Raw genomic sequence first — 16556 nt, forward strand, 5'->3', positions numbered from 1 at the left:
CCTCATGGGAAACAGCTCAGGGAGGGTGCAGCTGTTTCCAAGACAACCCCTGCAGGACTGACTTCCTTCCATTTGGTTGAGCCTCGGTCATGCTGTTACACCCAGGGTTTTTATATAAATAGATAGTAACCCACTGGAAACTACTTAGATGTCCTTCAAGAAGTGGATGATTAAATTAACTGTGATATATCTATACCATAGAATACTACTCAGCAGTAAAAAGGAATGACTATCGATATACACAACAACTTAGATCTCTAGAAAAGTATGCTGAGTTACAAAAAGACAGTCTCAAAAGATACACACTATACAATTTCATTTATATGACATTCTTAAAATGATAAAATAATAGGTATGGAGAACAGATTAGTGGTTGCTAGAAGTTAGGGGTGGGCATGGCAGGAGGGAAGTGGGTATCATTATAAAAGAACATTAGGGATTTTGTGATGATGGAACTGTTCTGTAACTTGGCTGTTTGGTAGATACACAAAGCTACACATGTGGTAAACTGGCATAGAAATAAATATATAAGCACACACACAAATGAAAATTGAGGAAATCTGAATAAAATTGATAGGTTATATCAATGTCAGTATCTTGACTGTGATGTTGAGGGAAACTGGGTAATGGCTATATAAGATCTCTCTGTATTACTTATTATAACTTTATGTTGAACTATAGTCATCCTAAAATCAAAAGTTTAAATGAAAAAAATGCAAATCAAAAACATATGTTCTGTAGGCCTCCCCCTTGCCACTGAGTCAACTGAACTTTAATTCTTCATAATTAGGGTAAGAAAAGTAATGTACTTTCTAAGAATCTTCATTAAGAAATCGGACTCCTTAGTACTGAGCCAAGAATGTGAGAACTACTCTCTTCTGAGAGAAGACAGACTGAAAAAATTCAGAAACCTAAAAATTCACAGCAAAGCCAGAAACTGTTCAAGCCTCAGGAAAAAAAAAAAAAAAGAAAGAAAGAAAGAAAGAAAGGAAGACCAAAAGGAATCCTTGTCTGACTGTCTTTCCTTTTTAATATATATATATATATATATATATATATATATATATATATATATTATTGATTTTTTTACAGAGAGGAAGGGAAAGGATAGAGAGTTAGAAACATCAGTGAGAGAGAAACATAAATTAGCTTCCTACTGCACACCCCCTACTGGGAATGTGCCTATAACCAAGGTACATGCCCTTGACTGCAATTGAACCTGGGACCCTTCAGTCTGCAGGCCAATGCTCTACCTGCTGAGCCAAACGGTTAGGGCTTTCTTTCATCTTGATTGTGGTAAAACTTATTAGTAAGTGTGGGAAATCATTTAAGTATTTTATTCATCCATCTTACCAGGGGCAAAAATGAGATTACATGGTGAAACACTCTTCATCTAATATTTAATCTGATTATTTTAGAACGAGTGCTTTGTAAAGGACTTCTCTTATTGTTTTGAAGTTTCAATAAATTTTGGTTCATGAGAATGTCATAAATGAAAAATTATAATGGATATTATGGCAGATTCAAAAGGTCACTACTTTTTTGATACTGTAGCTAATGAGAAGTGGGGTGTTTGTCCTTTATTTTTGGATCTGAATGGGCTCTGTGATTGCTTTGACTGGTAGAAGATAGCAGAAGTGACAATGTGCCAATTTTGGGGTCTGAGCCTTAAGATTAAAAGCTTCTACTTTATCTCCTAGAATAGATATTCTTGGGATATTCCCTCTGAAAACCCATGATAGAGGCCATGCCACATGTAGGTGCACCTACTGTCAGGGCTGAATTCCTAGCTGGCAGCCAACATCAAATTTGAGACAGCCACTTGACCAACTTGGTCAACTTTTAAGATAACTTCAGCCTTACTCTCCCATCTGGCTGTAACCACATGAGAGACTTTAAATGAGAACCACCTAGGTGAGCCCAGCTACCTCACAGAATGATGAATGATAATAATAAATTATTATTTACACTACTAAGGTTTAGTGTAGTATTTTTGTACATGTGGGAACAGGCTCTATTTGCTTTTGGCTGAGACCTTCTGGTGGGAAAATATGTTGGTAGAAAACAGTGATATGTGCAAGTGTCACATACTAATATATAATGTATTAGTAGAGATAAAAACTTGCATTATTGGTGCCTGGGCAGTATGGCTCAACAGCAAACCAAAAGGTCACTAGTTTGAATGTTGGTCAGGGCACATGCTTAGATTGTGGGCTCGATGCTCAGTAAGGGGAGTGCAGGAGGCATTTGATCAATATTTCTATCTCTCACTCTCTCTCCTTTCCTCTCTCAAATCAATAAAAACATATGTATTTTTAAAAATGTGTATTATTGGGATTTATTAATGTTTCATTGGTTTTTAGCTTAAAATATACTGGTGACTTTATATAAATAGAGTCTTCAAATCTTGTAAAATTAGGAAACAAGAAATATGAAGTCCTGTAGCTTCATAATCACATACAAAAGAAAGCCAAGATGGGGGAGACACCTGGCACTCTGCACATATCTAATGCTTAGGGGCATTATTTTTTTTATTATTACAAGGGAATTCTAAGGCACCATGCTCTCCTTCTCAGACAATTCATTCTCAGACAAAAGTAGCAGAATTACATTCAACCAGCACATATGAAATGCCTTCTTGTAGTAATTCTTTTAAGGCATTTTGTCAAATGGTGGAGGGAGACCAGACACAGACCCTACTTTCAATGAGTTTTCATTCTATCCAGGACACATACAGGAAGAAGCTCTATCATTGTCCTTATTTTTTAAAACATATTTTTATTTATTTTAGAGAGGAAGGGAGAGGGAGAGTGAGATAGAAACATCAATGATGAGAGAGAATAATTGATCAGCTGCCTCCTGCACAACCCCTACTGGGGATAGAGTCCACAACCTGGGCATGTGCCCTGACCATGAATTGAATTGTGACCTCCTGGTTCATAGGTCGATGTTCAACCATTAAGCCACTCTGGCTGGGCATCCTGACTTTTAACTGATTTATTAGATTATTTAATGCTCTCTATTCCCAATGAAGAGCAGGCTTCTCTCTACAAAGAGATAAGCATGTCTGCGCTTATCAGTTGAACTGCATGCTCATCAAGAATCATCTGCACGATCCTGAGAAAGAACAAAGTAGGTGGGATCTCAATACCAGATATCAAGCTGTATTACAAAGCCACTGTTCTCAAAACTGCCTGGTACTGGCACAAGAACAGACATATAGATCAATGGAATAGAATAGAGAGCCCAGAAATCAGCCCCAACCAATACGCTCAGTTAATATTTGACAAAGGAGGCAAGAACATACAATGGAGTCAAGATAGTCTCTTCAATAAATGGTGTTGGGAAAATTGGACAGATACATGCAAGAAAATGAAATTGGACCACCAACTTACACCATACACAAAAATAAACTCAAAATGGATAAAGGACTTAAATATATGACGGGAAACCATACAAATACTAGAAGAATCCAAAGGCAACAAAATCTCAGACATATGCCGAAGCAATTTCTTCACCGATACAGCTCCTAGGGCATTGGAAACTAAAGAGAAAATAAACAAATGGGACTACATCAAAATAAAAAGCTTCTGCACAGCAAAAGAAACCATCAACAAAACAACAAGAAAACCCACTGTGTGGGAAAACATATTTGCCAATGTCATATCTGATAAGGGCCTAATCTCCAAAATTTATAGGGAACTCATACAACTTAACAAAAGGAAGATAAACAATCCAATCAAAAAATGGGCAAAGGACCTAAATAGACACCTTTCGAAAGGGGACATTCAGAAAGCCAAGAGACATATGAAAACAAGCTCAAAGTCACTAATCATCTGAGAGATGCAAATCAAAACAACAATGAGGTACCATCTCACACCTGTCAGACTGGCTATCATCAACAAATCAACAAACGACAAGTGCTGGAGAGGATGTGGAGAAAAAGGAACACTTGTGCACTGCTGGTGGGAATGCAGACTGGTGCAGCCACTATGGAAGACAGTATGGAGTTTCCTCAAAAAACTGAAAATGGAACTCCCATTTGACCCTGTGATCCCACTTCTAGGAATATATCCCAGGAAACCAGAAACACCAATCAGAAAGGATATATGCACCCCTATGTTCATAGCAGCACAATTCACCATAGCTAAGATCTGGAAACAGCCTAAGTGCCCATCTGTAGATGAATGGATTAGAAAACTGTGGTACATCTACACGATGGAATACTATGCTGCTATAAAAAAGAAGGAACTCTTACCATTTGCAACAGCATGGATGGAACTGGAGAGCATTATGCTAAGTGAAACAAGCCAGTCAATGAAGGAAAAATACCACATGATGTCACTCATTTCTGGATAATAAAGACCATTATAAACTTATGAACAAAAATAGATACAGAGGCAGAGCTGCCTCAAACAGACTGTCAAACTACAGCAGGACGGCCGGGGAGGGTGGGAGGGCAGGAGGAGGGTGGGTAAGAGATCAACCAAAGGACTTGTATGCATGCATATAAGCATAACCAATGGACATAAGACACTGGGGGGTAGGGGAGGCCAGGGGATTGTCAAGGGCGGGGGAAATAAAAAAGGAGACATATGTAATACTTTTTGTAATACTTTAAGCAATTAAAAATATATATATATTAAAAAAAATAAAATTCTCTCTTTATCATTGAAAAAAAAAAAAAAAAGAATCAGCTGCATTAGTCTCCCAAGCTCTTTATGCCAGGTGGGTATCTTTGTGGTTCTAATTGTATAATTTAATAAACCAAAGAGTACAAAAAGTTAGCTTTTACTATGAAAATTAAATTGAATAGTTTAGAAAAGCTAAAGATTTTAAAATAAATTAGCTATTGGGCTCAAAGCTATAAAAGATTAGAAAAAAATATGACTATTTAGAAAGAGTTTATATTTGTTTTGCTTTGAAAGTATTCTTAAATTCTTGTTTCCCTGTAGAGAAATTAAAACTTGAAGCTGATGATGATGATTTATAAGGGGTAGAATTTATTCCAGAAAGATATGACAGAATTTTAATAACTGAAACCATGCTCAAATAAAATGAATTGTTCCTATATTAAAAGACTTGAAAACAAATGCACATTTACTTAAGTTAAAATAAACATTTAAGAAATGCCTTAGAAATGTGTTTGTATGTGTATGTTATGTGACTTCATTAATAAACCTACTATTAGTTCTGATTTCTGGGAGTCTTCTCCTAGGCTTCTACTACATAGCAAGCTCAATGTCATACAAATGATGACAGTTGCTCCAATTAAGTACAAATAAACCACTGTGGGAAGAAAAAGAGTAATCTAGATTGGATTAGGAGAGATGATGTCAGATGAAGATAGAGTGGAAAGAAGGTTAGTCCAGGTCAAGAAAGCAGTATGAGCAAAATACAGTGGGAACTGAGTAGAACGTGTATAAGAAGTAAAATAACGTCAGGTGTGGTTAGAGGTGTGTGTACAGGAAAATGGTAGCAAGGAAGATGCAAGCAAAGTGTCTACTCTGGGTTCCCCAGAAGACCCTAAGACATGAACTTATGTTAGAGTGTTTTACTAGGAAGTGTAGTGGAGAAGTGGGATCAGAAAGTGAAGTGAGACTCACAAGGTTGTGATATCAGGCAAAAATTCATGAAGAGTAACTTTTGCTCAGTCCCACAGGGAGATCTATAAACAAGACAGAGCACCTCAGAGCTGGCCCCATAGGAGGCAAGGGAGTGAGAGTGATTGTTCCTTCTGCCCTCAATCCCCGGGAGACTTAAATACCCAGGCTATTCTGGCTTCCCATGCCCACAGATCAAACCCACTCCAGCAGCCTACAAAGACTGAGAGGTATTGGCTGGTGGGAGTGGAAGCCATGGACAGCCAGGTATGCATGGAAATGGGGATATGGGAAGAGCACCGACATCCTCCTTTGTTTCAAAAGACTGGGCTATATCAAGAGAGCATTGAGTGCCAAGGTGAGGGTTAGGATTTATTCAAAGTACATTAAAAGTGGTCGGGTCTCTGAGCAGGGGTGCAGTATAATTAGTAATACCCATTATCTTCTGGGTTGTTTTTTTGTTTGTTTGTTTGTTTTTTAAGAGGGAGCCACTTTTCATCAGAGTAGAAAGCAGAGTTCTCAGTGCATTTACAGGTCTAAGATGGGATAATAAATTATAAACCAATGTCTTACTAAACTGCCCAATAAAGAAACAGCCTTTTAGCTAGGTATCAATTCCACGGGAATTTACATTTACCCTCTACCTGAAGGCAGAACAGAGAAATTTTCCTTGGAAAACCACTTAAACTGGCTGTTGATTTTCAAAGGTACTTGTATTTATAATAGCGCCTCTGGGAACACATGAATGGTAATTCATACTAACAAGCCCTTCTTGTTTAACTACCTAACATGTCTTTCAGTAACATAATGAATTATAGCTACTAAGCAATTCCATATCATGCAGTAAAATGGAAATTATACAGTGAAACTACTTTATAGTATGTTTGGTATCTTGAATTCTTTCTGGGTCTGAAATAGCTTCTTGACTGGCTTAGTGCTGTAAGACCTAACTAAAACAAAGGTAAGTGTTAAGGGGCTTCCACTAACACAGACTCAATAAGAAGTAAGAGACTATGTCTTTCCAGTATTCCCCACTGCGAAAACATATCTGTATTTCCAAAAGCTTGGGGACTATCAATTCTGATCCTCTATTACTAAGTAAATTAGTTCCAGTAGCTCACATTTCACCTCCTCAGCTGGATAATCTACAAGAAATATCAAGTCTCTGGGGCTGCTCAAATAGCAGCTAATGAAGTGACTACTGCATCAAAATGACTGATCCAAGAGATTGAGAATTAAGTGAAACTTCTGATAATTAATCATCACACAGAGCGCAGCTCAGCCTGAGGATGAGCCACTAATGAAGTGAGACGCAGCATACCAAGCAGGATACCCGCCTTCATTTTTTTTCCCCACCTTCATTTTTGGATGTAATGCAAACCTGCAGCCTTTCCTCCATATGTTTCAGAAGAAGCTTGGCAGAGGAAGATGACATGGATTAGTGACACTAACTTAATATTGGGTTCCCCAGAAATGAACTCAGAGATGAGGATTCTTATACAAGTGACTAAGGAAGTATTCTCAGGATAATCCAGTGATGGGGTGGGAGAAACAGGTCAGGGAAGAGAGGGATCCAGGCAAAGACAGAGACTGATCCAGCAGAAGTGCTCTGGAATATAAGTAACACCTTCAAATTTTTCCAACACTAAGTAAGGGAATTGAGTTTTCAGATCCCTTCCTCCACCCCACCTATCAGGTGTTGGTTAAGAGTTGCCTTGTTGCAGGAGATCCATAAACTCCAAAGAATTTCTGGCTCTTTGCCCATGTGGAAAAAGCCACAGTAACCCGAGGATAGTTTTCTAAAGAGAGTTTCAGGTGGAGGTGGTTGGAGGCAAAAATTCTAACAAACTTGGTGAAAGGAATCCAAAGTCACTTGGCAGAGAACCAACTGAGTTCAACAGATATTAAACACAATCAGAACTTTTCTACCTTGAGCAGGCTCAGAGAGATGCTTCTTCTTATGGTATTAGAAAGTGAAACCACTCAATGGCAATGTGAAAGTAATTACCTGGAAAAGTTGTTACCTGAGCACAGAGGATACTCTAAGCTGATTTCCAAAGAACCCCAAATATGCTTTAAAGTTAAATTTATGGTAAAGAAGTTGATTTTATGTACTAAAATGCATGTTAATCATCCTTCATCTATGTCATGCATCATATGATGCCTTAGACATTTTCTATCTATGATTCTATGATGCTCACCCATACACATAAGGAATGAAGTGATAGGAGATTGTTAGGTCACATTAAGTGCCATCCATTATGGTGAGTCATCTCATTCAATTCCAAGAAATGTAAAGCTGTAATGACCAAATATTTTCCATAAATATTGTCAGAAGACTGTTATACTATTGTAGAATCATTTGTTGTTATTATTGTACTTTGTATCTCTAGCACATTTATGTTAGTCATGGGCTTGCAGTTATTTTATGTTTAAATATTTTTATTATATTGTTGTCGATTTTACTCACAGCCAAATTATACCTCCTAAATATTTTTTTTCATTAGTTATTTCCACCATGTTTGAGACCAAAATTTATAAAATCCCACTAGAAAGTTGTATTTAATTTCTGGGTCTCAGTCTCCTTGTATAAAATGAGGATAATGATACTTAGCTCACAATGGTTGTTATAACCATTAGATGTGAACAATGTTGCTACTGATGATGATCAACATTTGTTATTGTTGATACCCAAACATTTGTTATTGTTGATACCCATTGCTTTTTCCTGTCTAGCATCCACTCACCGTTCCTTTAGTACTACTATACCTGGATTTCCTCTGGGGCAATACCACCTTTAGGACCAGGATGTGTTATGATTGTCTTAAACAAGTCAACATAGCTCACTTCTATGGCCACAGTGTCATCTCAGGATGGGCAAATAATCTAGGATTAGGATAACCAGGCCCAGGGTATTGGTTAGACTATTGGAGGAGGAGGAACTCCCTCTTCTCTTAGACAGTGTGGTGCTAGGATGGGAGGCTTGAAATTGTGTAGTGCCCAAAAGAAACATACCTGGAGCTAGTGAAGAAGGCAAATACTGTATGAAGTTTGAAAATTAGGTCAAGACAGAGAAGTAGATCAAGCCCTGCTTGATAATCACTGACCAATAATTTCCTTTTCCTTTTTGAGCAGTATGGGTTGGGATTTCTGTCAATTGCAATAAGGGGACTGTGATATAATATAGATATTACCTAGGCTTTATTGAGAGTTTACAATGTGCCAGACACAATACTTGAGCATCACATAAAATGCATATTCAAACCTTGCAGCATCCCTATAAGCTATGTCAAATTATTATATCACAAATGAGAATGCCAAAGCCTGGGAAGTTAAGTAATTTGCCCAAGTTCACACAGACAATCATGAAGCTACCAGGATTAAACTCAGGAATTTTCATTTGAGTCCATTACCTTTACTATCATGCTTTTTCTTCTTCTTTTGTCTTTCTATATAAAGAAAAATGTTTGGTTATGTAAACATGATCTTTTTTTTTCCCACTTTACTCTTGACTACCTGTAGAAGGACTCCAGCTTCATTGAATGAATCCAAGGTAGTTTACAACATACTATATTATCAATTTCTAGAACCAGCCTTGAGATTATTTCTGTGACTATAACTCAAGTCCTGGGTTATGAATCTCAAAAGTAAGAAAGTAGGAAACCAGATACATTAGCTATTGGTCACTTCCTCATGTGAGCCAAGGTAAGACAACTCCTGCTTATGTCTGACTTATAAAGAATGGGGGATAGAGAGAATGTTTTGACACTGATCTTGCTCTATGGATTTGTTTCTGTTTATGTGAAAATGAATGTGTTCTCTTTGTTTTTGTTTATGTGAAAATGAATGTGTTCTCTTTCAAATAGGATCATATCATGTATTTATTTTATCAATAGAGACCTCCAAATGATATACATTTTTAGTAAAGCATATTATAATATATATGACTATGTGGTTTGCAATAATACATATGATTATGTGGTTTGCAATAATATATATGATTATGTGGTTTGCATTGTATTGAATAAAGATTTACAAAAGAATATATTTACATTTATTACATGATTCCAAAATTAGTTGTACTACTAATTTTTCAGATTATCCCTTGAAAATTGGAAGATATCAATGTGGTTCATAACTTGACTCATTGTATAATTGTTTGACTAATCTGGAAGCATTTCCTACCTTGGGTTGAAGTACAAACCACTCATCACTTGAATTTTCAAAGTTCCATGAGTCAAAAGGAATCTCCACCTCCCCAAGGAAGCTGTTATGTCCAAATCGATCATAATGCCAGACTGAGAGCTGCAGTGTTCTTGTTTCCAGTTGGGTATGGCTGATAGTATACTGCAAATGAAATTGACAGCATTACATTCCATATGAAAGGCTCTGGCCAATTTCAGGACAGGTTGAAATTTACTTTCACCATCTTTCAGATCAGATGCATTAGTAATATGAACAAACCAAGCAAACACAAAAAGTTTTTTCTTTGTTTCCGCTACAACTGAGGTTCTATTCCATAAGCTCATTTTGTGTTAGACCTAGCACTGAAAGATATATCAGCAAAATATTTAGGGGGGAGTCAATCAACTTCAGATAGTGTATAAAAAAGTGTTAGGGGAAAGAGTATCGAAGATGGCGGCTGGCAGGACTGAGGTGAGGGATAGGAAGTGAGTGAGTGAGGGGATGAAAGGAGAGTGTGTGGATGTGTGTGGTGTGTGTGTGAGTGAGTGAGTGAGGGACAGTTAAATCCGGCAGGAGCAGCAGAGGCTGACAGACCAGGCTCTCTGGGACACAGAGAGACTACCACCTCTGCGGCACTCCCAGACTGCGGGACTCTGGCATGGAGCCCCCGCCATCTTGAAGGGGAGAGCAGTCTCTTCTAGGAACTCAGCAGCACCACCACCCAGACAGGCCTTGGACATTGCCCGAGACCCGGCAGCCACTCCAGCCAAAATCCTGCAGCCACACCCGCAGACTAGCAGACCCTGGGACCTCCACCACGCCTGCAGCAGTAAGTGTATCCACCCCCTCCCCATCTGCAGACCTCTAACATCACTTTTGTGCATCTCCAGCAAGCAGGTCTCCCGCATGCAGGTCTCCCAGGCACACCACTGCATACACTTCTCTTAACAGTCACTGTGAGCCTCAGCTGGGTGTGATTTTGTACAGACACAAGCTCACTGCCCCCAGTAGAAATTCTGAATTCCCTCTGCCTCAATAACTGCCTACACACACCCAGCTGCGCAACTTAAGCGCCAGGGCCCTTCAGCACCAGGGCCCCTCAGAGTGCGTCAGAGCTCAGCACCAGAGAACTGCACTGCCACAGTTGCTCACTCCCCCTGAGCCCATCTATCCACAGGGCACTGTGGGGAAGGAGCGGTGAGTCTCTGCTGGGTCTGATCTTGGACTAATAAGGACACACTCCCCTGGGCAGTAGAAATTCTGAATTCACCAATCCTGGATACCTGCCCAAAGCGTGCCAGGGCCCTTCAGAGTGCTTCAGTGCACCTGCACTAGCAAACTCACTGCGAATTTTCCTGTGTGCCGCCACGGGGAATGCGAGCCTATTCACCACAGGTGCATCAGCAAAATCTGAGTTTCCCCAACCCACAGCTGCAGAAATCTGGACACTACAGTAGCATGCTTTTGCAGCGTGCAGGTCTCCTAAGACCACCGCTCCACAGGCAGCCCTGGGGCCCCGCTGAGAGCCCTGCTGGTCATGCACTTAAACAAACACGGGTGCACTTCTGGGCTGTAGAAACGCTGAATTCCCTCTTCTGGGATACCTGCCCACAGACACTACAATCCAGTGGCTTCAGTGCCAAGGCCCTTCAGAGTGTGTCAGTACACCTTTCTGGCAAATACACCACAGGTGCCTCTGTGAGCAGCCGCTGGAATCTCATGTATTTAACCATGGAGGCAGCAGCAAAAGCTGAGTCTACCCACCCCACAACTACAGAACTCTGGACACCACAGTCACCTTTGCCAGAACGCAGGCTTCCTGAGCCCCACCACCCCAATAGACGGTTCCTGCACGCCACTGTGAGTCCCTGTGGGGCACGCATGATTTCAACCAAGGGCATAAGACAGCAAAAATTAGAACACCTCCCTCCATGGCTGCTGACTTCTACACACCTCAGTTGTGCTTTTCCAGCTCACAGGCCTACATCTAGAGGACCCAAATAGCCCAAGGAAGGAGCTACAGTAGACTACCAAGCCCAGGAGACCTGAGAGGTCACACCAGTAGCACCATACCCTAAAGAAACTGGGTAGCAAAGCAATCTGAGCAACAGTTAAAACATTACAGCAAAGTATGGGAAGACAATAAAGCAATCCACAAAGGAAAGAAAAAGAGAAATCACCAGAAAGGAAGTTAAATGAAAGTGAGGCTACTAACTTATCAGAGAAAGAATTCAGAGTAATGGTTATAAGGATGGTCAAACGGCTGGATGGTCAAACACACACAACTCAATGAGAATTATAAGGAGCTGAATGAGAATGTCACCAACATGAAAAGGAACCAAGAGGAAATGAAGAATGACATAGCTGCAATAAAGAACACAATGGAAGGCTTAAACAGCAGACTAGAAGAGGCTGAGGACCGCATCAGCGAATTAGAAGACAAGGTAGGAAAAACAAACAAACACAGGAGCAACTGGAAAAACAATTTAAAAAGCAAGAGGAGAGCCTAAGGGAGCTTTGGGACAATGCAAAAACAGAACAACATTCCCTTAATAGGGGTGCCAGAAGGAGAGGAGGAGAAACAAGGAATAGACAACCTGTTTGAAGAAGTAATGACAGAAAACTTCCCTGATATTGGCAAGAAAAAAACTACACAAGTCCAAGAAGCACATAGAGTGCCAAACAAGGTGAACTCCAAAAGACCAACACCAAGACACATCATAATTAAATTGGCAAACACCAACAACAAAGTACGAATCTTATAGGCTGCCAGAGAGAGACAGAAATTTACATACGAGGGATCTCCTATTAGAATATCAGCTGACTTCTCCACAGAAACACACCAGGCAAGAAGGGAATGGAATGAAATATACAAAGAAACAAAGAGAGAGGACCCAAATAAACAAAATCAGAAATGTAAGAGGTGAAGTAACAACTGACCCTACTAATATACAAAGGATTATCAAAAAATACTACGAACAACTCTACTCCAACAAACTGGACAACCTCAACGAAATGGACACATTCCTAGAAAAATACAAGCTTCCAAAACTCAACCGGGAAGAATCAAAAAACCTGAAGAGGTCAATAACTACTGATGAAATTGAAACAGTAATCAAAAAGCTTCCAGCAAACAAAAGCCCTGGACCAGATGGCTTCACATGGAAGTTTTACCGAACATTCAAAGAAGAACTAAAGCCAATCCTTTTCAGACTATTCCAAAAAATTCAAGAGGAAGGCACACTTCCAAGCTCTTTCTATGAAGCCAGCAGTACCCTAATCCCAAAACCAGATAAAGACACCACAAAAAAGAGAATTACAGGCCAATATCCCTGATGAACATAGATGCTAAAATCCTCAACAAAATTCTAGCAATCCGGATCCAGCATTACATTAGAAAGATCATACACCATGACCAAGTGGGATTTATTCCAGGAATGCAAGGTTGGTACAATATCAGCAAATCAATAAACGTGATATATCACATAAACAAGTTGAGAGACAAAAATCACATATTGATTGATGCAGAAAAGGCATTTGACAAAGTCCAAAGCCCATTTCTGATAAAAACACTCATCAAAGTGGGAATAGAGGGATCATACCTCAACATAATAAAAGCCTTATATGAAAAACCTACAGCCAATATCATACTCAATGGGCAAAAACTGAAACCATTCCCCTTAAGAACAGGAACAAGACAGGGATGCCCACTTTCACCACTCCTGTTTGACATAGTACTGGAAGTGCTAGCCAAATCAATCAGACACGAAGAAGAAATAAAAGGCATCCAAATTGGAAAAGAAGAAGTAAAATTGCTATTATTCGCTGATGACATGACACTGTACTTAGAAAACCCTAAAGACTCCATTAAAATTCATTTATTAGACATAATAAATGAATTTGGCAATGTAGCAGCATACAAAATTAACGCCAAGAAATCTATGGCATTTTTATACCCCAATAGTGAACTTACAGAAAGAGAAATTAAAAAAACAATCCCACTTACCATTGCACCAAAAAAATTAAGATACCTAGGAATAAACTTAACCAAGGAGGTAAAAGACCTCTACCCAGAAAACGACAGGACATTGAAAAAAGAGTTAGAGGAAGACAAACAGATCAAAGAACATATCATGTTCATGGATTGGTAGAATAAACATCATCAAAATGTCCATACTACCCAAAGCAATCAATGCACTCCCCATTAAAATACCAACAGCATATTTCACAGATCTAGAAAGAACTCTCCAAAAATTCATCTGGAATAAAACAAAAAACAAAACCGAGTAGCTGCTGTGATTCTGAGAAAGAAGAACAAAGTAGGAGGGATCTCAATACCAGATATCAAGATGTATTACAAAGCCACTGTTCTCAAAACTTCCTTGTACTGGCACAAGAACAGACATATAGACCAATCGAATAGAATAGAGAACCCAGAAATCGACCCAAACCACTATGCTCAATTAATATTTGACAAAGGAGGCAAGAACATACAATGGAGTCAAGACAGTCTCTTCAATAAATAGTCCTGGGAAATTTGGTCAGACACATGCAAAAAATGAAACTAGACCACCAATTTACACCATACACAAAATAAACTCAAAATGGATAAAAGATTTAAATGTACGACAGGAAACCATAAGATTATTAGAGGAATCCACAGGTAGCAAAATCTCAGATATATGCTGAAGGAATTTCTTCACTGACACAGCTCCTAGGGCAATGGAAACTAAAGGGAAAATAAACAAATGGGACTATACCAAAATAAAAAGCTTCTGCAGAGCAAAAGAAAGCATCAACAAAACAACAAGAAAACCTACTGCATGGGAGAACATATTTGCCAATGATATCTCCAATAAAGGTTTAATCTCCAACATTTATAGGGAACTCGTACAACTTAACAAAAGGAAGATAAACAACCCAATCAAAAAATGGGCAAAGGACCTAAATAGACACTTTTTGAAAGAGGACATACATAAGGCTGAGAGACTTATGAAAACATGCTCAAAATCACTAATCATCTGAGAGATGTAAATCAAAACGACAATGAGGTACCATCTCACACCTGTCAGAATGGCTGTCATCAACAAATCAACAAATGACAAATGCTAGCGAGGATGCAGAGAAAAAGGAACCCTCGTTCACTGCTGGTGGGAATGCAAACTGGTGCAGCCACTGTGCAGAACAGTATGGAGTTTCCTCAAAAAACTAAAAATGGAACTTCCATTTGACCTAGTGATCCCACTTCTAGGAATATATCCCAAGAAACCAGAAACACTAATCAGAAAGAAAATATGGACTCTTATGTTCATAGCAGCACAATTTACAATAGCTAAGATTTGGAATCAGCCTAAGTGCCCATCAGAAGATGAGTGGATTAAAAAACTTTTGGCACATCTACATAATGGAATACTACGCTGCTGTAAAAAAGAAGGAACTCCTACCATTTGCAACAGCATGGATGGAGCTGGAGAGCATTATGCTAAGTGAAATAAGTCAGTCAGAGAAAGATAAATATCACATGCTCTCACTCATTTGTGGATTATAAAGAACAACGTAAACCGATGAACAAAAACAGATGTAGAGACAGAGAAGCATTGATCAGATGCTGAAAACTCAGAGGGAAAGCAGGGGAGGGTGGGGGTGAGGGGGAAAGATCAACCAAAGGACTTGTATGCATGCATATAAGCATAAGTGATGGATATGGACAACAGGACGTGAGGGTTAGGGCAGAATAGGGGGATGAGGGGACATTGGGGGGATAAGGACACATTTGTAATATCTTATTCAATAAAGGGAAAAAAATGTGTTAGGAGATGAAGTTTGTCCCATTTCCAGTTTTACCGGGTTTTTATTTGCCTAATTATTTTTGACATGTATTTTATAAGCTTAAAATTTAATATATCAATTCTTCAACTTCTCTGTCTTATTTTATTCATAATGAGAACTCACATATCCAGAAAAGTACTGACAGTGAGACATTTATGACCACCAAACTTCATAAAGTCAAGCCTAAGTGAAGAGATGAAAATGTAAATGTAAATATAGAAAGAACAGAAAGAAAATATTGCTCAGGTAGATTTTCCTTTTCCAGTAGAATTTATCCAAGGCCGCATGTCCATACACCCTCAAGCTTTCTGCTTGTTTTATTCAACTACCACCTAGGACTTGCTTCAGACTAACTGATTCCTGATCTTGGATTTGCATCTATACCGATTCCTTGCTGTTCCTGACATGATTAACCTTGGTTCCCTGCTTCCTGAATTTGCCATATCACTCTGTTTATCTATTCTCTATAGTCTCAGCTCTGCTATCTTATTATGGTCACTGTATTAACCCACAACCTATATTTATTCATTCTCATTTTTATCTTGATATTGCTTCCTGTTTCTGCACATGACCCCACTGATGCATGCCCTCACTTACCAACTTCCTGCTATGCTGGACATTGGATCCATCATTCTATCCACAAGATGCATAAGTTTCCCTGTTACTGACAATAATCTCTACATTCTAGTCTCCATGGTTTTTCTTACCAGTCTAGATTGATCCAGGATGAGAAACAGTGTTGTTACATGGAAGCCAATGGGGAAAAGTAATTTTTCTAGGATTGAGGCCTGCGTCATATCTTATCTAGGTCACTTTCTCTCATACACCGCAAATCTAACTCTGTATCTCCATTATTCATTAACCACATGCCTGTACTAGTATTTAGCCAAATTTTGAAATCTTAACAAGAAACAGCACATATTCGTGTTACCAGAACAA

At 39.0% G+C, this 16556-nt stretch overlaps 1 protein-coding gene across 1 annotated transcript in view; it reads right to left on the reverse strand.

Moving 5' to 3' along the window:
- SYTL5 (synaptotagmin like 5) overlaps positions 1-16556 on the reverse strand; it is a 209135-nt gene that overhangs the window by 51535 nt on the left and 141044 nt on the right. The window contains exon 12 of the mRNA XM_036306003.1: positions 9789-9950. Coding sequence (XP_036161896.1) covers positions 9789-9950 — 162 coding nt within the window. The remainder of the gene's footprint in view (positions 1-9788; positions 9951-16556) is intronic.

Source organism: Myotis myotis, unplaced genomic scaffold (assembly GCF_014108235.1).
Source record: "Myotis myotis isolate mMyoMyo1 unplaced genomic scaffold, mMyoMyo1.p scaffold_m19_p_4, whole genome shotgun sequence".
Taxonomy (NCBI): Eukaryota; Metazoa; Chordata; class Mammalia; order Chiroptera; family Vespertilionidae; genus Myotis; species Myotis myotis.